The sequence below is a fragment of the Misgurnus anguillicaudatus genome, chromosome 6 (genome assembly GCF_027580225.2).
Source record: "Misgurnus anguillicaudatus chromosome 6, ASM2758022v2, whole genome shotgun sequence".
Classification (NCBI taxonomy): domain Eukaryota; kingdom Metazoa; phylum Chordata; class Actinopteri; order Cypriniformes; family Cobitidae; genus Misgurnus; species Misgurnus anguillicaudatus.
Window position 1 is genome coordinate 32,153,117 of NC_073342.2, and position 24,894 is coordinate 32,178,010.

The window sequence follows — 24,894 nt, forward strand, 5'->3', positions numbered from 1 at the left end:
AAGGTCTTAAAGGTGCAGGACATCTGTGTCATTTCTGAGCAGGTGCGCGCGTAAAATATGAAACTTAAATATACACTTCTTTACTAATTTACTAATGTTGAACTAATTAAATCTGATAAACTGATATATCATGGAGAAATAAATTAAACAAAAAAACATTATTTGACTATCTGATTTGGAGCGACAAGCACACGCACGCGCACAGAGAGAGAGAAAGCGCGAGAGAAAGAGGTGTGTAGTGATGATCCGGGTGTCTCCATGTTTTGGTCCGGTTTTAATAGTAGCCGGTCGGGTTCTGATGGTTCTGGTTCGGGTTGTGTGGAGAAGACACTGAAGAAATATTGAATTTGATATCGTGATGGGATCTGAGTCACTGCACGACTGCCTACGTAAGACATTCATGACTTCACTACACGCGTGCCTCTGTGTGTGTGTATTGTGAATATTTGTCTGACAGGTTACAGTATTAACAGCTGCTCTTGAGATTAAATATGAAATTGAGCTGCAAACTCATGAGACATAAATTCATATACAGAAATAGCGCTGTGTGTTTGGTTTTATTCCTCGCATTTATTATGCATGTTTATTTATGTAATATGCATTTATGTATTTTTCATTATTGTTCACAGATGTGATTGTATTAGGGAAGAGTTTTCCTGTTAGAATAATATAAATGTCTATTTCCAAATCTCATCGTTAGATGATGAGACTGGACTTCACAATCAGGGTCACATTATGTCTCACATATACACTTATTGCAATATATTTTACACAAATGATGTACATTTACTGTTGTTCTTAAAGGGGACATAACATGAAAATCTGACTTTTTCCATGTTTAAGTGCTACAATTGGGTCCTCAATGCTTTTATCAGCCTAGAAAATGTGAAAAAGATCAACACGGTAACTTAGTTTTGGTAAGCCATTACAAAAAAAGAAACCATTGAAATTTGGCTCCCCTTGTGATGTCAGAAGAGGACCTTATTATAACAATACCACCCCTTAATCTGCACTATTCAACCATGAGAGAGAGCGAGAGCAAATTGACAACACATTTGAGTTTCAGTTTCAACAAACCACTGTTTTCATCAGCTCATTTGCATTTTAAAGGTAACACCCCAAAACTGCTTTTTACAAACATACTCTGGGGACACCGAAGATTTATTTTACATCTTTATAAAGTCTTATGAAATGTCCCCTTTTCATTGAGGATAAATACCCCTGTGTGTTTTTTACATTTATATTCAGGACTGTTTTTATTATGAAGAAGGTCCTCATTCTTTAGGTGATGATGGTTTACCATATGAGTGACATAAATACACAAATAAACACACACGGGTCAGTAGCGCTTGTTTCCCAGCAGCAGGTTATTTCAGACTTCTGCATAGTCACATGACCACGTCTGATATTTTTGACCATCAGTGTGATCATTAGAGGCTTTGTGACATCATCTGTTAGTCTGTTACAGTAATAGGATTTAATCTCACCAACATGAATGCTTGAAGAAGCTTTTTATGTATTTTATGACCAAATTCTTTGCAAAGTTAAAGTCTAATAATGTTTGAGTCAGAGGTTTCTTCATAACCATGTGATTTGCTTCAGATGGCCTCATTAAGCATATAGATTTATAATTTAATATTTTATCTCCAAGCTTGTTTGGTTCAGAAATGTTTTGAAATCGGAATAAATGAGAATATTTTAGAATTGCAACCTGTAGGGAGCGTCATGTTGTTGGGTTTGGTTGTTAAATGTTCTGGGGTCATGTGTGACATTTATGATCCAGCCTGTTATCTTTATTAAAATAAACTTCTCTCTTTTTCTCTTTCAGGTGGTCGATGTCTGGGGTTTCTCAGACGGCTGGAAATCGACGCTCGCTTCCGTTATTACTTCCAGCACCCATGGTCTCGTCTGGTCGTGGCCTACCTGGTCACTTTCTTCAACTTCCTAGTCTTTGCAGAGGACCCGGTGTCACACAGCCAGACAGAGGCGCACATGATCGTGGTGGGAAACTGCTTTTCCTTTGTGGTGAACAAATATCCTGGAGGAGGATGGAATGTCCTCAAAGTCCTCATGTGGATTCTTGCCATCATCACGGGCCTCGTCGCTGGAAAATTCCTGTTTCATCGACGCTTGTTTGGTATGTAGGTCTTTTTGATTTTAAAGTTACATATGATTCTGTGTTTTATCTTTTTCACTGCTTGAAGTTGATATTAAAATTGACAGTGACCTTTTTTGTGGATTTTAACACATTTTACTGAATTTATACTTATCTTGTCAAATAGGAGACAACTTTTGCTTAAAAACGTGTTCCTGATGAGTTTTTAGGTTAATCTGCAATACCGCGATTATCCACAAAATGACACACATACCCAATTTATGAAAAAAATGAAGCTATAACGTTATTAACTAATTTTAAACTCTGTATGTTTTGATAATCTTTCATGCTGAACTAGGTCAAGCTGCTGTTATCCTAGTTTTCTTAATTCTACTTCGTGCAATACCCCATTGATCTCACAAAATTCCTTAACAAAAAAGCAATTATTTCAGCTTTTTGCTAAAAAAAAATTTTTTTAAAGAAAAATACCCATATTTGAGAGTTTATAAACAGAAAAAAAATTAAAATGGATGAAACTTTTTTCCGTTTTGTTTGTTTTTTCTATAAAAGAAGAGGGTCTGTTCTTTCATTTGATACTATATTTTTAAAAGAAAATTTTAATGAAGGCATTTTGTGAAACTTGTGAAAAATCACAAAAAATGCTGGTGGGGAATGAGTTAATTTAATTGTATTTCTGATGTCATCAAGACCTCAACCTTTGCTCAAAAATGTCACATTGCAGACATATTATAGTTTGTAACTTGTTGAGTTTAATGGTTAAGTCGTTTAGTTTCCTTAACAAAACTTGGTGAATCATGTAGGCAGCCTTTTAAGAAATATTTAGGTCAATGGCTGTTCTCGGTTTTCAGCCCCATCTCATTTCATCCAAACTTAAACCTTCTTCCATTATTTTTCAGTCATTCAGTAATATTGAGTATTTTAACAAACTCTTCTTTGTTTCACTGCTAACTGTTGGCTGTTTAATATATAAGATTAAGACTGCAGTATGCAATCCCGTGTGTTCAGCAGCATGCAGCCCTGAACCATAATTAAAGGCTGAACAATCTTTTTATAAGTGTTGATGACTCCGCCCATCTCTCCTGGACCAATGACATCTCTCAGGTGATTATTGCAATCAGGTGTGCTGTTATACAGATAGTTTATAAACTCCTGCGTTCAGTGTATCACCGATGAAATGAGACGATTTTAACGTTGTTTGGGTCAGGAAATATTTTAAATGGCAGAAGTCTTTTATTTTGCAGAAATTTAAGTTAGAAAAAAACTGAACTGCTTAATGTTTTTCCATTAAACTAAAATCCAATAGAATCCAATTATAAAATATCTTAATGGGTATTGGTTTTCATAATTGTGACCCTGTTTGTGATAATAACCCAGCTAAAAGCTTTTTCCTTTTTGTTATTTTCTACATAAACTCATCCTAGATAATGTGAAAATACAATACTTTCATATTGACTGAGTAAGATCATGACAAAGATTGAAATCAAACTTGATGCTTTAAATTTCATCCTTACATTGAGACTTTAGTCTGGACTTCACATGGTGGTATTTTGACTTGACAAGAACTCGAAACAAGATAATTTAAAAACAAGCAGGAAAAATTAATTCTGATTAATAATAAAGTTTGTTTAATAGCCACATCATGTGCAAAGTATAAATACTGCAGAAGTAGTATAAAGATGATTTAAAAGCTAAAATCTCTCTTTGGTTCTGTTTGATTGTCTTTAAGCCCTTGTGTTGTCTCTTATGAAGGACACACACACAGATTCTTGTCTCATGTCACAGATCAATCAGATATCTGATGAGATCAGACTACAGGGACTGCTGATGTTATCAGACACACAGTAGAAGAAAGCTGATTCTAGATCAGCACTGAGGCAGACCGAAGGATATAAATACAGAGTGATACCGAATTAAATTGCTAGAAGGGACCCTGATCCATATATAAATTAGGGTTACGAAGAAACTTTATATAAATAGAAATTGGGCTATTTCACTGAATCCGGGCCATTTGCATGTTGTAACTTGTCAAAATTAAATTTCATTATCTTTTTTTTAACACTTAATCTAATAACACACATGTTACTTTTCAAAATGAGTATTGGTTAATCAGGTAACTAGTTTATTTTTTAACATGGTATCTTAATGGAGGATGAAGGCGTTTTGGACTAACAGGATTACAGGACTTAGCATACATTTAGCAAATACATGAAATATAGTATGTGCTAATATTATCAAATCAATTTTATTTATAAAGCACAGTAAAAACAACAGTAGTTGACCGCTGTGCTGTACAATATACTAAATACTACACATAACAGAGGTCAGATATGTGATATGTACATATGCATGTACACATACACACATAACATGCATATACACAAACACATAACATCCATAACACAGACATACATGTACAAATATAATAAAGCAAGCAATGAAGACACGGAGCAAATTCTAGTGATTTATCTTTTTTTTATTTAAAAATAAACATAATATCAATGAAATAATATTAACTTTAAGATTGACATTCAGTCATAGCATCAATATCATAAAATATACAGAAAATGAGAAAAGTGACTTTTGATCTTCAAATGGCCTTCAGAAGATCCAGATGATGTCACTTCCTCTTAAAAATTTGATTTTCAGAGGAGGGATAAAATCCTGGGGATGTGCATTTTATCTAAAATATTATTACTTTTTCAATGGTAAAAAAAATGTAAGCAAATATGGGACATGGACTCACATAAAAATGCAAAAAGTAAAATAAAAATATCTCAAGAATTTTGTGCTTTATATTTAAAGGTAAAGTATAGAGACGGAGAGCAGGGATGGACAAATTTGATTTTTCAGTGTTTTTTTATGTTTTGAATGATTTAGGTGTTAGATTAGCATTCAAGACACTTGACTTAAATGTATTTAAGAGTTACATTTCTTGCATTTTTATACACATAATGTTCTGGAGACAGAAATGGCACTGACTCGGTGGAATGCCCCAATTCTTGTTATAAAAACATCATATTACTGTATTTCCAAACTGAACTAATTGGCTACACAGTAGACCTTTACAGTTTTTGGTTTGTGTTGTTTTTTTGAAACGTTGTGGGGACCCCTTAGAAACACCTGGGAGCCCAGACCCCAGTTTGAAAACACCTGTGTGCTACTGTTATACTTCTCTTATGCTGTAAATACACAAAGATTTTGCTTGGAAACTGGTTTGAAGTTATAAACCTCATAAAACCATGACTTATTAAATGGTATGCATGTTTTTAATACAGACAGAAAGGCAAAGCTGAATATACTGTTATTTAACAGATTATTCACGGCCCATCTTTCACTCACTGTTTTCAACACTAAACATTACATTAAAGGTGCAGTGTGTACATTTTAGCGGCTTCTAGTGGTGAGGTTGCGAATTGCAACCAATGGCTTGATCCACTGCTCACCCCTCGCTTTTGAAACACATAGAAAAGCTAAAGTAGCCACCAGCGGATAAACATGTCATCGTCGGAGACAACTTAGTAAAAAAAAAAATTGTCCATTAAGGGCTTCTGTAGAAAAATGGCGGCACAAAATGGCGACTTCCATGTAAGGGGACCCTCTGTGTATGTAGATTAAAACGTCTTATTCTAAGGTAAAAAACACATAACGGTTCATTATGAAAGGTCTTTATACACCCCTGATAATATAGTTCTTTTGTATTTCTGTCAAGAGATCCTTCTAAAAACTACACACTGCGCCTTTAAGTATATCAAATCAATATATTAAGCAGCAGGTGTTGTTCTGTCTTTGACCTTACAGTCAGCATGTGCACACTTCTGCAGAAGTGATCATATTAAACTTTTACTTGAATTGAACCTCCACAGATCCTCTAATGTATTCAACATCATAATCATGATGAGCAGTAATCTGATCCGGTGCAATCCTCTCTCTCTCTCTCTGTGATAAATGATGGGTTTCTGGTGATGCTCCTGCGGTCTGTATGCGTGTTATATTACTCAAAACAGAAGACATCTGAGGTCTAACACTGCCAGAGGTTTATAAAATCTCTTTTGACAGCATCATATTCATAATCTTCTTGTTTTGTGTTTGTTTTGGTAAATTAGTCTTGCTGGAGTTTACTGGAGTTTGTGATTTTATAATCACGGCACTGGAGGATTTGTTAAACGTTGTGTGCAGTGAATCTTTAGTGTGGATCTCATAATAATTTCAGTGTTTATTTTAGTCATCACTAGAGGTCAGCAGTGAGTAAATGACCTGAAGATCAGTGATTTTACATGCATAAGATCTAAGATAAAGTGTGCACTAAGTTAAGTGTTTGTATTGCACACATTTTAGGCTGCATGTTATGGGCCACATTTCACTCCTAAAATAAATTTTGCATACTCTAAGCCTGTTGTTTTAGGTTGTTAATGACATTTAGGCACTTTTCCAAATACTGTAGTGCAAAAAATCTCATGATTATTAGCGTAATGTAAAACATTTAAATGTGAGGATTTAAAAACCATAGTGGTGGTTGTAGTATTTGTTTTAGGTAAAGAATTAATTCAATATCTTTAATTCACAAAGGAAATGAGAAAAATTTTAAAACATGCTTTTGCATGAAAATAGTGATAAAATATGGTGCCTAATTATAAATTTTACATTGCAAAATCTTAATGAATACAGTAGACTTCACTATATAGTATACTTAATATCTTCTTTTGCATTTTGGGGTGAAATGTGACCTGATGCTCAATGCTTTATAGACCTCTCCTCTCTCTGGCTTGCTCTCTCTGTGAAGACAATAAAATGCACATGAGGTCTGATTAATCATTGTGAGCGGTGTTTCCGTGGTAACCGCCTCTTGGGACGCAGCTGGGCTTTGTGAAGGTGCTGGAGCTCTGAACCTGTGTGTAAATCGGGTATGATGAACGACCGCTGTCCCGCTCTGATTCTACTGAGACCCGGCAGAGTTAGTTAGTTTGAAGCTGGACTCGGCTAGCCTACATTTACCCAACGGGGCCACGGGCCTCTGGAGGGCCTACAGATGTCGTTTTTAGCACAGATTATAATAAATGTTGCACAGATGTAAAGCATCGTAGTCACTGGCCCAAAATTGCAACACAACCCTAATTGAATCCTCTTTGTGTTCGTAATATTTTTATCTAGACCATTTTCAAGCCCTAAATAAGGCGTTTTACCATAAAAAGGGAACCAGCCACCTTTTGGCTTTATAATCCTCCTGTCTCTGTGAGGCGGCTCTACGGTCATTATTTCTCCTGTTAACTGCCGCAGAACTTTGGGTCTGTGATGTTCGGCTGATCGGCTCAATCGTGTCTCATTTCTCCAGACGGACTGTAAATTGCAGCTCTGCAGTTTTTTCTGATTGAGACTCATGCACGACAACATAAAACCCAACAGTCAGCTCAGATAGTCAACATAAGTATTGTCTGGAGAACTGTTTCATAGCAATGTGAGTGTGTTTGTGTGTATATACAAGGAAATGATTGCAAGAACTAAAAACATAGGTGTTTAATCTCTCTGTGGAAACACTCTTTAATGTAAAATGTGTTGATTAAAGTGTAGTTCTCTGCATTTTTCTATTGAATTATTTCCTTTTTTGTTTCTGACTCCCTACAAGAAATATAAGTGCACATTATTGACATAGTATTTGATCTTCAAAGAATTTAAAGGAAAAAGTAAGAGCTCATATTGATGAGTATCATGGCAAATCTCAGTAAAGTTTGAATTATTGTTCACACTCATTTGCCGCCAGCCAATTTTTTTATGATTTTCACAAAGGTTTTGCAAAATGCCTTCCAGGAAAATTCTCTTCTAAAAATATATAAACATACAAATATATCAAATGAAAGAACAAATCTGCTTTCAAACAAATAAACAAACAAATACAACTGGAAAAAAAAGTTTCATCCAATCTATATTTTTTACTTTGCTATAAACTCTTAAATATGGCTATTTGTCTTTAAAAGTACAATTTCTTTTGGCAAAAAGCTGAAATAATTGCATAATTGCATCAGATTTAGAATGATTATCAAAACATAGTTTAAAATTAGTCAAGAAACGTTTTGGCTTCAGCTTTTTTTATAAATTGGGTAAGTGCATAATCTAGTGGATAATCACGTTTTATGCAAATGTTTTCCCTTAATTGATGAGAGAACTCAATGGCAGAAAACTCTAAAAACATTTAACATTTACTGAGGTGTTTAGGTAAAACTGGGTGTTACTAGAGTAGCAAAGGGGCAGAAAGTTTCTAGGAAATAACCAGAAACTTACCATAGGAACATAATGAGAAATTTTGGAAATGTTTCAAATTTGGAACTTAATGAAAATTTATGGGAATTGTTTGTACATTTCCAGAAACTTTCCAGAGAAACTTAATGTGGGGAATTATCTGGAAATATTCCAAATTGGAAACTTAAAGGGCCAATATTCTATGGCTAAAAAGCACCTTGTTTTGTGTATTTAATGTAATGCAATGTGTTTGCATGGTTTATTGTAAAAAAAAAACACATTATTTTCCACATACCGTACATTGTTGTAGCTCCTCTAAGTCCTGCTCTTTTGTAACGATTTGTACAAAGCTCATCATTCTGAGAAAGTACAGTGTGATCCGATTGGCCAGCAATCCAGTGCGTTGTGATTGGCCGAATACCTCAATTACGTAACCAGAAATGTGATGCTACTTACCTATATGTTTGAAAGATGAGCTCCTGGAAAAATACCTTATCAATATGAGCTTGAATCTGAGCCAGAAAACACAGATGGCTAAGCTGATCAATCAACTTTACCAGCGTGATGTTAGCAGAACTAAAAAAGATTGGTAAGGTTATAAAATATAAAACCATGTCTGCATTTGTGATCATAGAAACGTCAAACAACAAGTGCTACTCTACACTGCTTAACACTCATGTTTGAATCGTCAGTATGAAATTCTTTGAATATAAAAACAGGATGTCAGGCAGCAATACCAGAACATAGTGATGAAGCCTTTGTGTACATCCAGCCTTGTACTCCCCCGTGTTTTGAAAGTACTAGGCCTTCGTAAATTGTGCAGCACAAAATCAAATATCTGGGCTGTACTGTTTTGAAACAGTGTTGTAAATAAAACCTAACCCCTGTGTACTCTCTTGCAACGAAACACAGCGTCTACTCGACATGGTGGCATCAACAACACTACACCTTGATAAAATGTTACACCATCTTGCTTTGCGTATACATTAGGCCGGTGTTATGAAAATGTTCAAATCAGTATGACGTCAAACTGCATGGGCGTGTTTGAACGAGATGTTTTAGGAAGGCATGGATGAGGCTTAACTTTAAAAAAAAAAAGATATTTTTGGGTTTGAAACTTTTTAATTTTGCAGATCTTCTATATGCACAGACATCTTTTAACACTCAAAAAACAAAGAAATCAGATAATTTCACTCCTTTAGTATGAATTTAAGGAAATTTCCAAGAATTCATGGGAATTATTTGGAAGTTTATGGAAATTTATGTAAACTATATATTTTACAAACATAAATAAACATTTGGTTTGGTGTTAAGCAGACATGCATGCAAGGCAATACAAATTTTGAAGAATGCTGATACTTACACTCATCAAGCCATGGATATATTTGATCAAAAATCTTTCTAATGTGTTTGAACAAGCCGTTTTAGGAAGGCATCGATGAGGCTTAACTTTAAAAAAAAAAAAAGTATTTTTGGGTTTGAAACTTTAATTTTTGCACCTTTACAGATCTTATATATGCACAGACATCTTTTAACACTCAAAAAACAAAAAAATCTGATAATTTCACTCGTTTAATATGAATTTAAGGAAATTTCCAAGAATTATTTGGAAGTTTATGGGAATATATGTAAACTATATATTTTACAAACATAAATAAACATTTGGTTTGGTCTTAAGCAGACATGCATGCAACGCCATACAAATTTTGAAGAATCCTGATACTTATGATCATCAAGCCATGGATATATTTGATCAAAAATCTTTCTAATATGAACACACAGCACGAGGAAGTTTGAAACAAATTATTTTTATTTACGTGAATACATGCAAAGATGGAGATTTTGACTTTATATTTTAGGCACGATTGAAGAAATGATCTGTGCATGTTATGGAAAAATGTAAGTACATGCAGGGGGTGTGACCTCAATGTCCTGTCAGTAAGCCATGTGCAGGGGAGAAATTAAATTGAATTAAATCTTGTTTGTTAAAAACAATATTATGCTGCAAGCTTTTTGACTACACTTTAAGCTCCCTGTTATTGGCAACTCTGCAGTTGTTTAAAATGTTCCCGTTAATTCCCATGAAAAGTTCCCAGCCTTGAAAATTCTCAGAATTTTGCAACCCCAGGTGATGCTGACCAAAATTCATATCTCTGTAATTTTAGGATGAACGGCGATATACAATAAATCTTTAGTATTTTCTATAAAGTGGAATAAATGTTTGCATGTCAAAACCTCATGTGAGATGTCATGATCAACTTTAGTAATACAGGGTATGAAGATAAAATTCAAAGACATGGTTTTCCTCACTGTTGCACAACATGCGAGCCGGTTGGAAAGCTTTCGTCTGATCTTAGTGCACATTTCTGCCAGAACTTCTGTTGCAAATGAGGGTCATATCAGACTGTACTAATACAGACAATATTGTCTAATCCCCTATCCTAAAAAATACAGATTTACTAAAACTCAATATACCGCCCAGCCTTATCTTTGGGTGGTCTGTACTTTAATGTGCACACTAACACCGCATCTGTCCACTAGAGGGCTGTATGTGCATTTCATCTGATGTTGTCCCTGCAGCCGACAGGGAACGTCTGGCCCACCATCTCTGAAACTCAATGTGCGTTGATGTACATGTGTGACATTATATCTGACTAAAGCATCTCCGAGAGAGAGAGAGAGAGACGAGAAGACAGTCAGTAATCATCAGTTATTGTCTCTGCTATTGTACTGTGTGAAGCTGAACCTGATTACACATTGATGGACTCACACACTGTAATCTCAAACCTACAGAGACCTGATTTCATCAATGCACATCAATCAAGTCTTCAACATAACATTAACTGCACTCTGCAGACAACACACTACACAGTGCACACTACAACTCTCACACTAACTCTAAATGTATATTACAAAATAAATTTTGTAATACTGTAAATGCACACTGCACAGTATGTGTGCCATTACTCAGTCTTTTGAAAAATATAGTTCCTTTAGAAACCAAAAGAGAATAAACATGCACTTTTATGTCGTGGTCTCCATGGAGACAGAAAGTTAGTTAGTGCAGTAAAGAAGGTTAAGCAGAAGGGTTGAAAGGCAAATGATGTGTTAGTTTAAAATGCATCATTCGAGCATCTGGTCACGGCCGATATCAGACGCTTCATTTCACGTCTGTATTAAATGTCAATGATGTGACCTGACGTGCTGTGATGCTGATTACATCAGAAATGTTTCAGATTCACACGATATCTGGGGTAAGAACGAACCATTTCATCTGCAGTGCAGAAATGGCGTTTGGTCCAGCGGACATCATAACCGTGTCATTACAGCTTCTCTATATGTGATCGCTAGAATGTCCCGTGCCAAATGAAAGCGTTAAACACAGTTTGTGCCAGCCGCACACTCGCTCTACTTCTGGGAAATGTCTCTATAGGACTGATTTTACTTTCTATCTAGACGTTGATGGGCTAGACACATTTCAGTGTCTCTCTGTGGGTTTCTGCTCATTCACAGCATGTACTGTATCTTCAGTTCGTCTCTGTGGCATGATGTTCCTCTGATAGCTCATGTAGTTTGTACACAATAATATTCAGCTACATGCAATATTTTATTGCAATGTACAAGGAGGAAATAATTAAAGTGTATCTTGAAAAATGTTTTTGCAACCCTCAAACCAGCCAGCAGAGATCATCTTAGAAGCAAATGCATGCAAATCAACCTAATAATAACAAATAGTTTATACCAAATGTTTTTAACCATACTGGTGTCTCAGATTTCAACATTTGGTGAGAAATGCGAGGTCTCTGTTTAAGTTTTCATGTATTTTTTCAAATTATTTTCTATAGTTGGGTAAGTGCAGCTTTGGAAATGTCACATCTATAAATCATAAATCACATAAATAAAGGTGTCAAAGAATGCATTGATGTTAAATTGTTCTCTGATATCTACACAGAAGGTTTTCCATGCCCATAGGATTTGCCTTTAGAATGAAATGGTCTATTATTATTATCTTATTTAAAGGGTAATGAATAATAATGTTGAGCTCTGCTCTGATTGGCTGTTTCTCAGAGCAGGTCCTTCAGTAGCTCTGTGTGTGTGTAATCAGATCTTATGTTTGACCGTGGGTTTACACCAGTTGCGTTTGAGGCATCAAAATCGCGTCTAGTTTGCCACTTGAACATTTTGAATGCATCTACTTCGCTCTAGTTGCGCAGAAAAAGCAAGCATTTGACGTGCGTCAGAGGCGAAATCCGCTTCTTGTGGGAGGGGCAAGTGCTATGTAGGGCTGTCACAATGATTAAATAATCGTCTCATCGCAATTGTTTGACCTCATCGTGATGATTTCAGATCACCGCAATGATTGCACATCTCTCTAAAAAACACAAGGGGGAGCTGCAGCGCCTGTATAAACAAGACAGTATCAGATTACTTTTAAATATGTGTTATGTGTATTAATATTTACTGCCAGGTAAACCTTGCAAAAGATTGAATTTAAATAATCACAACAATATGTGAAACTTATTTCATAAACAAAGAAAAAAAATTAAATGTCAAAGCAATGAAATAGAAAATAATCGTCATAATTGTCAAAGCCCTAAAACAGACAATTAATCGTCATAATCGCCACAGTTTATTAGGCAATTAACCGTCAGCCAAATTTCATAACCGTGACAGCCCTAGTGCTATGCGGTTGTCTGTCTGCAAGATGCCGATGTTGATCGTGCATTCATTGAAAGTTACCGGTTTGTATTTGGTCACCTTACTATAGGGGGAAAATAAACGCTGCGGGTCGATAAGCGTCACGTGACTCAAAAGTGAAATATGTATTTACAACTTAACAGGTTGTCCGATGTCCTCACTGACACTCTTCCAAGCGAGGTCCTTTTTATTCCTATCTCTATTGAAATAAGAACTTGTGTCGTATAGCTCCGGGTGACTGCTCACGGACAATATCAAGCGTTCCTCCATGTTGAATGAGTGACCCCGGCCTGGCTGCCACCACAGCAGCAAACAGGCTCCTGATTGGTTAGCGCAGCGTGAAAATCCGCCAAAGTTCAAATTTTTTAACTCAAGCATCAGGCGCAAATTTGTGTGAAACACAAAATGCACAACAAGCACCATTCTCGTGTACTGCGCCAGACGCTCAATTCGTGAGAACGAGGCGGAATCGCGCCATAAACGGCACATTCGCACTGCGAGACCTCCAGACGCGAGTCAACGCATCTTCACATTGACTTAACATTGAAATCACTCGCGCTTGATGCCTCTATTGTCAATGCAGCATGAGTCTGTATCAGATGAAGAGACAGATTTTAAGGAATAATCAATTGTTTGGAGATTAATGGACGTTTCTGAGTGGCAAGTTTGTGTTTTTCTTTTCAGTATGGACCTGCAATACGTAACTTACCGCAATAGTCGAACTTCAGCATAAAACGTTAGCATATAGTGCTAAGTAGCATATAGCATTAATTAGCATATAGCGCTAACTAGCATATAGCATTAACTAGCATATAACATTAATTAGCATATAGCGTTACCTAGCATATAACATTAATTAGCATATAGCGCTTACTCTGCAGTCACAACTTTGTTTTTAGCATTGTAACAACATTGTAATTAATGTGTAATATAATTTGGGGGCCGTATATCTGGACTGTAACGTCACGGTGTTATGTTGAGATTGGTCTGTTTTTCAGCGGTCTTTTGTATACACACTTTTAAGGTTTACATGAGGAGGAGGCAACAGTCGTGTTTGAAGCTCACGATATGTCATTACCATGTGCTGTATTATTCATCTATTCCTAGATAAATACAGTTTTACATTCTACAGCACCTTTAAAATAAAACATTTGTTGTTTGTAGAGCCGTCTCTTCTCTATTTATTGGATATTATTTCCTCTGGTTTGTGCATTTTTATTCACAGATTTCCTACAAATTGTTGTGTTTTTTTTTTTACTTGTTTTCTGTTTTGTGACATCTCATCTGTAACAGAAAATATGAGTACAGGCTGAAATTTTTCTGATGTCTAGTTCAGCAAAACATAAAAAGATGGTTCAATATATTGGTAATAAATGCATTCTCTGAGAAATTATATTTAAAAATGTGACTGAAAATATCACATGCATAACTCAGGAATCGCTCTTCTAGGATTTTTCCGCATAGTTTTAGGAGTAATTGTTAATTACAGGATCCTGGCAAACGAATAATTATACTCCTAGTCCTTGTTAGGTGAACTCAGTTTGGCAGGGTTAGCAGGATGGACAGAAACATTGCGGTTTAATGAGCAGAACGCCTCTCTTCATTGCTGCAATATCCATAATATGCTATTGCTGATTCAGGCGTGCCATGGCCCCGAGCGGGAATCTAATGAAGAGACGAACGACTCAGAAGCGGAATGCTGACAGGGAAATGTCTGTTTCCGGGGAGGATTGCTTCCAAAAGCCATAAAACAGCTGAGAAATGAACCATCAGCTGCTAAACAAACACGTTAGTGCAGAGAAAACAAACTACAGAGACTCTGATGCATCACAAACGCGTGTGTTGACGTGGCGCCAGACTGATTTCCAGACTGGAATACTTTCATTTAGCCGAATTACACTTTCCGCGGCCCTTAAATCAGATTTTTCTGTCCGGCAAGACCTGATGCAACATTAAGAAAGGGTTATGAAGATAAATAATTCACTTTGAGAAGAGACTTCTTGATGATTCATAAATATCTGGGAAGTAACTGAATATTATTCTGCATCACTGGAACATCTAACAGGGACAAACGGACATCATGAGAAATTGAATTGTCTTTGATCTTTGGAGATGAATGAGTTTGTTGCGCTATGAAAACACAATGCAACTTTCAGAGTGAGGTTTGAAACGACTCGATCTTAAACCGGTGCTGTGGGACACCTTAGTTTACTTCAATATTTATCATGACATTTTTATCTATCACGACAAACTATATATTTCAAAACATTTTAGCAGTAAAAATAATAGTGCAGTGACAGTAATTTATTAATTTGTGACAAGAGTATGCAGCAAACCAACGACACCTAGTGGCTGTTGTTGGTAAAACCACTAAAGTGTAACGCCTACTTTTTTGTGATCATTTTATGTATAGAATATATACTTTATTGCAGTGGTTCCCAAACTTTTTCAGCGTGCGGCCCCCCTTGTGTACAGTGCATTCCTTTGTGGCCCCCCAAAGAAAATTTGTGACAAAACTGTTCAAAAACTCAACATTTTAATTAAAAAAACATTAAATTATACAAAAAAGTAGTGCTTTTGGTTAGGAGCCTTATTTTTTTAGGTTTAATTACACAGAATTCATGATAAATTAATGTATTTCAGAAAATGTCATAAAACTGGGGCCCCCCGGGCACCATCTCGCGGCCCCCAGTTTGAAAACCACTGCTTTATTGCATTATTTATATTTGTTACAATAAATTTCATATTTTCACCTCCAGACACTTCCGTGAAAAAAACTTTAAAGTGTCTTCTTTAAAACAAGACCAAGATGGTTTTTAATTTTTTTCAATGGAAGAGCCACACTTTTCAAAAACGCCAGCAGCTGGCGTGTTTTGTCTGCGCTTGGCGCAGAGAGTTGAAAAATATTCAACGTTGGTTGAAACGCTCAGCTCGTCAATGTCACTTCTCACTCGACCGTCCAATCACAGTGGAGGAGGGGTGGGACAATTACCACAATATCAACCAACCGGCACATCGTTCAACAACTAATAAACAAAGCAGAACTATCCTATCAACCAAAAGCGCTCCGCTGAAAAAAGCTGCCAAGCGCCTACATGGCATGGCGAGTGACTGGCATTTTTAGTCGCGTTAAAATGCTTTGGTGTGCTTTTGGACCAGAGTTATATTAATTTGTACACCTTTTCACCCCCCCAAAAACTCAAGTTAAGGGGTAAACACTATATAGATTGGTTATTATGAATCTAAGGATGTTATAGATGGAAAAGTTTAAAATGATATTAAACATGTGAACTAACACAGCATGCAGATCAGGAGATCATCCAATCTCAGGACATTTTAAGTTGAACAATATCATGCAAAACTAAATTTAGTTAACCTTGAGTCGGTTTCAAAACCAGCCGAGCTGCTTATGTGGGCATTAAAGTTGTAATACAAATCTCTCCACAAGATTCTTTTGTGATGCCAGTGTCACACAAGGCTTCATTTTGGCTGAGATGTTGGTGGTATGATGATACATACAGTACCACAAGTCACATGGCACCAGATTACCTGAAAAGTTCTGGTGTTCAGAGGAGATGTTGAAGGACACGATTAGATATTCAGAGCAGATCCGCAGACATCTGAATCAATCTGGTGCTTGCAAAGAGAGAAAAAGACAAAGAGGGATGTTTTATACTGTCATTTGATCGGTGAGGTGAAGAAAATAATACATATATCCTCGCAGGTCATGAATTGAACGGCTGCAATAATCCTCCTCTCTTGAGGAAATCAAAGCGCGTTCTGTGAATCAATTACAGCGGCCTGCGTGAACCTGGTGGGTTTGTTGGGTTCCGAAAGCGACACGTAATAAATGACAGTGAGTTTAATCAGCAGAAATGATGATGGGTTGTAGTGATTGTTACTGCATGCAGGTTTAATGACTGACTCTGGAGCGTCTGAATGAGTGAATGTGAGCGATACGACCTAATGATCCCAAACACCTCATGACTTTACTGACCGTGTTCTTCTAGCCTTCATATCGCAGTCACCCAGAACCTCGAGGACGGGAGTTTTTCTTCAGACTGTAAAATGAAATTTCTCTTTTGTTTCTCAGGTCGTCTCCTGCGTCTAAAGATGTTTCGTGAAGATCACGGCTCGTGGATGACGATGTTCTTCAGCACGATTCTCTCGCTGTTCGTCTTCTCTCACATCTACAATATCTTTCTGCTCATGAACGGACGGATGGGGTAAGATCACGCACACGTCTGTCTCACAAACGAATCAACATGTTTGAATGGTTTTGTTCTTCATTTGCTAATGTTTTTTGCATTGGGGTTAAAATTGAATTAGGGCTAGTAAACTGGCGCCCCACAGGCCAAATGCGGCCCTCCAAACATCTTTATCCAATCTGCCGGTCATCTTTGTCTGATTTAAAATTAACGCGGTTACTTTAAAGTTGCGGTTACTTTCCACTATACATGTCAAATGACGGCTGATGAACCAGAAGGGGCTGTGTGGTGTGCCAGCCATCTGCTGATGTGTAATTTTTGGATCCAATTTGAGTTTTGGATGCATAAAAAAAATTGTGCGACTACACCGCATGTGACACGTCGACCGGAAGTGATGTATTTCAGTGTGTTTCAATCAAAACACTTTGAGGTGAAAATAATTAATCTTTTTTTTGTTTACTTTATCAGTAACACTTGAATCCTTTATAAACTATTTATTACTTATATATTTATAGTTAGAGGCGTCAAGCGCGAGTGATCTCAATGTTAAGTCAATGCGGAGACGCGTTGACGCGCGTCTGGAGGTCTAGAATGGTGCTTTTGTGCATTTTGCGTTTGACGTGAATTTGCGGCTGACGCCCGAGTTGAAAAATTTTAACTTTGGCGGATTTTCGTGCCGCGTTAACCAATCAGGAGCCCCCCGCAGTTTATTTTCCCCCTATAGTAAGGTGACTAAATACAAACCAATAACTCTCTCGATAAATGCACAATCAACATCAGTCATCTTGCAACAGACAACCGCATAGCACTTGCCCCTCCCACAAGAGACGTATTTCGCCTCTGACGCACGTCAAATGCTTGCTTTTTCCGAGCGTCTACTTCGCTCTAGACGCGCGAATGCATTCAAACTGTTCAAGCGGCAAACTAGGTGCGATAGACGCGATTTTGACTCCTCAAACGCGGTTGGTGTAAACGCAGCATTAGGATTAAACTGGATTTCATGACGACTGCCACTAGGGGGTGAACCCCTACAGTCGTGTCTAAATATAGTTTTCAATGGAAAGGCGGTTTAGCCTATACATCTTTAAAATAGAAAACATGAAGATAATACAATAATCTACCTTTCCATCCTCCTTCAAAACAAAAACGAAGCACTTACCAAACAGTCCGTATCAATTCAAATATATAAGCGGTTCAACGAGCCCCCACTTGTCACGCCCAATAGGGAGAAATAATGAAGGAGGAGGAAGCGATAAATATACATTTATTCCAAACAATTATCACAAAAGTACGGCTACACGTCGTTCAAAGCCGCGACGGATTACGTCTCGGCCCTGGCCAGGGATCGGTGTCAGCTCCTGGCATCACAAGTCGGTGTTTTTATGGACGGGCACACCTGGTGAACTCAATCCACCTGATTTTCCCCCCCAGCACTGTAGAGGGAGCACAACACGGCACAGGGGGAAACACGGATAGGTGGCTGTAACATGCACTTTCAATCATTAGGAGAATTCTGACTATATGTAACAACTCAGACAAGTTTGGATCCATTTGCAACTCTTTATTGATGACAGGCTTTCACAACAAACAAGCGATAATCAAGAGACAGGCAACAAAGGTTCGTAAACGTAGTGCGGGCTTTGGGTCGAGGCAGACGGATATCAATCATAGGTGAGAAACTGTCCAGGATTGGGGCAGGCGGCATTAAATCACGGTCCATAAACAGTCCAACGTCAAAAGGCAGGCAGCAATCAAACTAAATAATCCAATAGGCAGGCAAATGGTCACAAGAAGAAAACAAACACGGGCACACAGGGAAAAACACTGAAAATACATAAGGGGTAAAAGTTTGGCCTGCATCATATTTACATTTTTAAAATCTGGCCCTCAAAGAAGAGTAATTAAGAAACCCCTCCCTAAAGACATGATTCTTGAAGTTTTATTATTAAGGAAATATAGAGTTTATACCAAGTCCTTGTTTAACTCATTCACCGCCATTGACAAATTTATCGAATTTATCAAAAACGGAAGTTAAAAAGATTTAATTATTTATTTTAACTGCCTTTATGTTTGATAGTCATTCTGAGTCTGATGTCTAACATAAATTCCTTTACAAAAACGCAAATTTTTAAGCTTTTTGCTCAAAATGTTGTATTTTTGAAGAGAAATATCCATATTTCAGTGGTTAAATTAAGTAGAAAAAGTAAATATATAATGAAACGTTTTTTCCCCATTTTGTTTGTTTGTTTGTTTGTTTGTTTGTTTGTTTGTTTGTTTGTTTGTTTGTTTGAAAGCAGAGGGTGTGTTCTTTAATTTTATATAATTTGTATGTTTATATATTTATAGAAAATAATTTTTCCTGCAAGGAATTTTGTGAAAATTGTTAAAATCACAAAAATACAGGTGGGCAACTTTTCTCAAAAAGGCTGGCGGTGAATGAGTTAATTAAAATACCATAACAATAATTTCTGTCTCACAAGCTGTAAAGTCATTTTTATTTCCTAGTTTGATATTCAGAGGCGACTAAGTTATTTGTATTTTATTCCTCTACAAGTCCAACATTGGTTTAGTCTTAGGTTTTTGGAAAGGACTGTCTGTTTTAAATGTTGATTAAACAGATTATTCATTGACAGATTCATCATTTTTTCTTGAATCAGACTATAATACATGTACTTGATGTTTGTTATTGAGGGCATCAGGTGAGGATTGTGTTATTATTCATCTATTGTATTATTTATCCGGCATGTGTTTTTTCTCAAAACTTTTAAAACTAAGTAAAACATAATTTCTTTCATTGTGTTTGTGTAAATGAAGCTGAACGGTGTGAAATGAGGTGAGTATTTAAGTATGAAGCTCTGTCAGATAAATGAAGACGTTCATGAACACTTAACTCTGAAATTTGGCGAAAATGAAAAGGGTTTTGAATGAGAACAGATCTGCTGCCGTGTTCCTCGTCCTCTTAAATGAGTGATGTGATTGAATCGACGTTCTCTTTCATTTCCCTGATCTAAACCCATTTAAGCACTGATCCGGGGTCAGTGTCTACAGTCTGTTTTGCATTATGGCATCTGAGGATGAATGATTTCTGATCAGCACTTTGTGCGTATACGGTGAGTCATCCGGCGTTTCGGCTCGATTTCACGTGACAAGATGGATGTCTCACTTACGCTTTGATTCGCCGTCCGGTCCCGCGGGCAGCTTTCACTCGTTTCTCCGTGAGATGAAGTGTTCGTGTGAGCCGTCTGACCTCCATGCATCATCTGAAGGTTATTCGACTGCTAACACAGCAATCCTGTTGATCGTTTCTCACCATTAAAGTTCTGCCAGAAGTATTGATTATTAGATCTAAGATCGGTTTGATCGCCTCCAACACAGTAAAGAGTGAAAAATCTTTAGTTTTAAATAATAAAATACACAGAGAAGATGAGAGGAGATTGATAACACTGGATTACAAATTACAGACATCTTTGTTAAATAATAGATTTTTTTAAAATTAGATGAACTTTTGCAGCGTAGTTTTAGACATTGAATGATATTTGGAGTCAAGTCACTCGCTGCTTCTGCCATGAATGTTTGATTTCTCTTTTCATTGCAATGCATTCTGGGATTGTCTTCATTTCTAAACACACATGCTAGACTACATTATATTACTCTGTTTTTTTACATTGTCATTATTTAAATTAATTATGCATTTACTCAGTTCTGTAAGTTAGTTTATTTTGTACAACTATGATGTGAAATATACCGAGCCCCTAAGGTGACATTGGAGTAAAAAAAGTCTAAAATTTAGATAAAATCATGTGCTCACGTAAAACCTTCATGTACGGTAGTTTCACGTGCGCACGCGGTAGTTTCACGTGCGCACGCGGTAGTTTCACGTGCGCACGCGGTAGTTTCACGTGCGCACGCGAAACTAAACTATATATAATTTTTGCTCGAAGGGGCTCCGTAGAAATATGATCTAAATATTTTTATAAAAGTATTGGTAACAATTTACAATCAGGTTGTATATTTTAAGATTAGTTTATGCATTAACTAACAATGAACAATACTTCTACAGCATTTATTAATCTTGGTTCATGCTAATTTTAAGCATTTACTAAGACATTTTTACATGAAAAGTTGAATTTGTGTTAATTAGTTAATGCACCATTGTAACGTTGGTTGAAAGGATATGCAGACATTTATTAAATAAAAACAAAGTAGATAACACAGAAGCAAGATAATCCAGAGAACCAACACAGTACATCAACAAAGACTGACCAAGGACAACTGAAACACTAGGCTATAAGTATTCAAAACCTTTTATATTTTTCACTCTGTTTCATTGCAGCTATGCTTAAAACAAAAAAGTTCATTTTATTTCTCATTAATGTACACTCAGCACTATATCTTGACAGATTGTAGAAATGTTTGCATATTTATTAAAGAAAAACTGAAATATCACATGGTCATAAGTATTCAGACCCTTTGTTCAGTATTGAGTAGAAGCACCCTTTTGAGCTAATACAGCCATGAGTCTTCTTGAGAATGATGCAACAAGTTTCTCACACCTGGATTTGGGGATCCTCTGCCATTCCTCCTTGCAGATCCTTTCCAGTTCCGTCAGGTTGGATGGTGAACGTTGGTGGACCGCCATTTTGAGGTCTCTCCAGAGATGCTCATTTGGGTTTAGGTCAGGGCTCTGGCTGGGCTGGTCAAGAATGGTCACAGAGTTGTTCCTTAGTTATTTTAGCTGTGTGCTTTGGGTCATTGTCTTGTTGAAAGGTGAACCTTCGGCCCAGTCTGAGGTCCAGAGCGCTCTGGAAGAGGTTTTCTTCCAGGATATCTCTGGACTTGGCCGCATTCATCTTTCCTTCAATTGCAATCAGTCGTCCTGTCCCTGCAGCTGAAAAACACTCCCAGAGCATGATGCTGCCACCCACCATGTTTCACTGTTGGGATTGTATTGGGCAGGTGATGAGCAGTGCCTGGTTTTCTCCACACATACCGCTTGTAATTAACGCAAAAAGTTCTTCTTGGTCTCATCAGACCAGAGGATCTTAATTCTCATAGTCTGGGAGTCCTTTGTGTGTTTTTGGGAAACTCTTTCATATGTCTTGCACTGAGCCCCAACTATTGGAGGGCTGCAGTGATTGTTAACTTTTTGGAACTTTCTCCCATCTCCCTATACTGCATCTCTGGAGCTCAGCCACAGTGATCTTTGGGTTCTTCTTTACCTCTCTCACCAAGGCTCTTCTCCCACAATTGCTCTGTTGGCTGGACGGCCAGGTCTAGAAAAGTTCTGGTCGTCCCAAACTTCTTCCATTCAAGGATTATGGAGGCCACTGTGCTCGTAGGAGCCTTGAGTGCTGCAGAAATTCTTTTGTAACCTTGGCCAGATCCATGCCTTGCCACAATTCTGTCTCTGAGCTCCTTGGGAAGTTCCCTTGACCTCATGATTCTCATTTGCTCTGACATGCACTGTGAGCTGTAAGGTCTTATATAGACAGGTGTGTCTCTTTTCTAATCAAGTCCAATCAGTTAAAACACTCCAATGAAGGAGTAAAACCATCTCAAGGAGGATCAGAAGAAATGAACAGCATGTAAATGTCACAGCAAAGGGTCTGAATACTTATGACCATGTGATATTTCAGTTTTTCTTTTTTTTATAAATTTGCAAAAATTTTACATGTCTGTTTTTTCTGTCAAGATGAGTGTACATTAATGAGAAATGAAATTAACTTTTTAGATTTTAGCAAATGGCTGCAATGAAATGAAGAGTGAAAAGTTTAAAGGGGTCTGAATAGAGGATATGCAACAACGTCACTTTTCCACGTGACCACGCCAGAGTTTGCCCTGTTGAGTGGCAAAACATTCAACAAATGGCTGGTTTTCATAGTGGCTGCTGCCAAAAATGCCAGTAAAATTGACTATAATCAGCTTAAATTGAACTTAGTTGGCTTTAACAATGACCCTAACATCTTGCCAAACAACCAGTAGTCTGTGGACATTGGTATATGATCAGACATAGCTTTTCCTGACATGTATGTTTGTCTTGCCTAACACGTTTAAACCATCCCACCTTTGTAGAACACAAGATTCATCATAATGGATGTTTTTAATGAAGACTCACAAACCTTTGCAATTACACATAAAAAAAATATTTAGTGAATATTCATGTATAATAATAATGAAGAAAAATTAGGAAAATGATTTGTCCATGCCTGATGTTCTCATCCTCCGCAACACTTTTTGAGAACAGTTTAAGCACACATACAGAATTTTAATAAAGTTGGATTTTGAGTGACCAAGCACATGGACCAGTAACTTCAAGATGGCTACCAGGTAAGATCATTTTTTTTAAAGTTAATTTGAAATATTGTCTTGTAAGACTGCTTACACGACATTTTGATTATCATTACCGCAACAGATGCTTATTAAATGTTAATTTAATTAATAGAAGCATAATACTTTGATTTTAAATGCATGTGCAGAATCTCCAAATTATGTTCTTTCAGGTTTGTCATGTCATTTTGAAAATATGTCAGTGTTAATGTTTTCTGACTGTTGCGGTAATGAGATTTTTTAGGACTAACTTTTTAAATTATGTTACAAAAAGTGTTAAATAATAAGTAAAAGTTTTTAAATTAATGTTCCCATTTACTCCAGACTTTGTTTTTCAATGTCTGGTGGGAAAAAAAGTAAATTTAAGCAATTTTTACATTTTCATGCTTGACATTTTTAAAAACAAGTTTTCGTGCGAATCACCCATTCATTGCTTTATTTTTTTATAGGATTTTATCCCAAAATGTTACATACCTGACACATGGTTACTGATTTACTTCTCCTTTGAGTGTTTTTGCAGGCTGGAAAAAGTCAGCTCCAAATTTTTGTTGAAATCTGTTAGCACAGTCAATCACACAACTACTTTTCCAATTTTAGACGCTTTTTTCACGCTATGCTAATACTGTCACTCACACTTTTTGCCACTCAGTGGGCGTAACCGCAGCCACTTCCGCCAAAGGTGACGTTACGAGCATACCCTCTATACTTTCCGTACCCCTGGTTGAACAGGATAACAAGACACACCTGGGGAGACAATAAACAGGGATCAAAAGAACTACAAAGACTAAAAACATGAACGACAATACATGACTTCAAAATAAAAGACTACGTCTGGGTAAACATCATTAACTAAAAAACAGTATTGCTTATTGTTACTTCATATTAGTTAATACATTTACTAATGTTAACAAATACAACCTTATTGTAAAGTGTTACCAAAATATTATGATATAAAATACCATTATATGTACTTACTGTGAGTATGATATAAACTCTGACGTAGAAAATAAGCACATTAAGTTGGAGATAAAGTGATGTAAATATTCAAGGTCAGTTGACAGAGTTGCCGACTCTAAATATCAGTCAAAATCTGACGGAGACAGACGGTGTATTAAGTGATGCCTCGGGGTCTTGTAGCACATTTGTTCTCATCTCACACATATCCGTTCAAGCAAAGACCCGAAGCTTCTGTCTAAAACAGAACCAGTGACATTCAGGCCAGATTAATGTTGAGTTATTTCTCAAATACCCCGAAACCCTCAAATACACCTTTAACTTTCACTATCTGATTGGCTGAAAACAGGTAGTGCATCA

At 36.8% G+C, this 24,894-nt stretch overlaps 1 protein-coding gene across 2 annotated transcripts in view; it reads left to right on the forward strand.

Annotated features, from left to right (window-relative positions):
• Nucleotides 1-216: 216 nt before the first annotated feature.
• The window catches only part of tmem117 (transmembrane protein 117), a 55,561-nt gene continuing 30,883 nt past the window's right edge, over nucleotides 217-24,894 (forward strand). For both annotated transcript variants that reach the window (XM_055191638.2, XM_055191639.2), the window contains exons 1-3: nucleotides 217-389; nucleotides 1,829-2,137; nucleotides 17,139-17,271. In XM_055191638.2, the coding sequence (XP_055047613.2) occupies nucleotides 359-389; nucleotides 1,829-2,137; nucleotides 17,139-17,271 (473 nt within the window). In that variant the 5' untranslated portion in view covers nucleotides 217-358. The remainder of the gene's footprint in view (nucleotides 390-1,828; nucleotides 2,138-17,138; nucleotides 17,272-24,894) is intronic.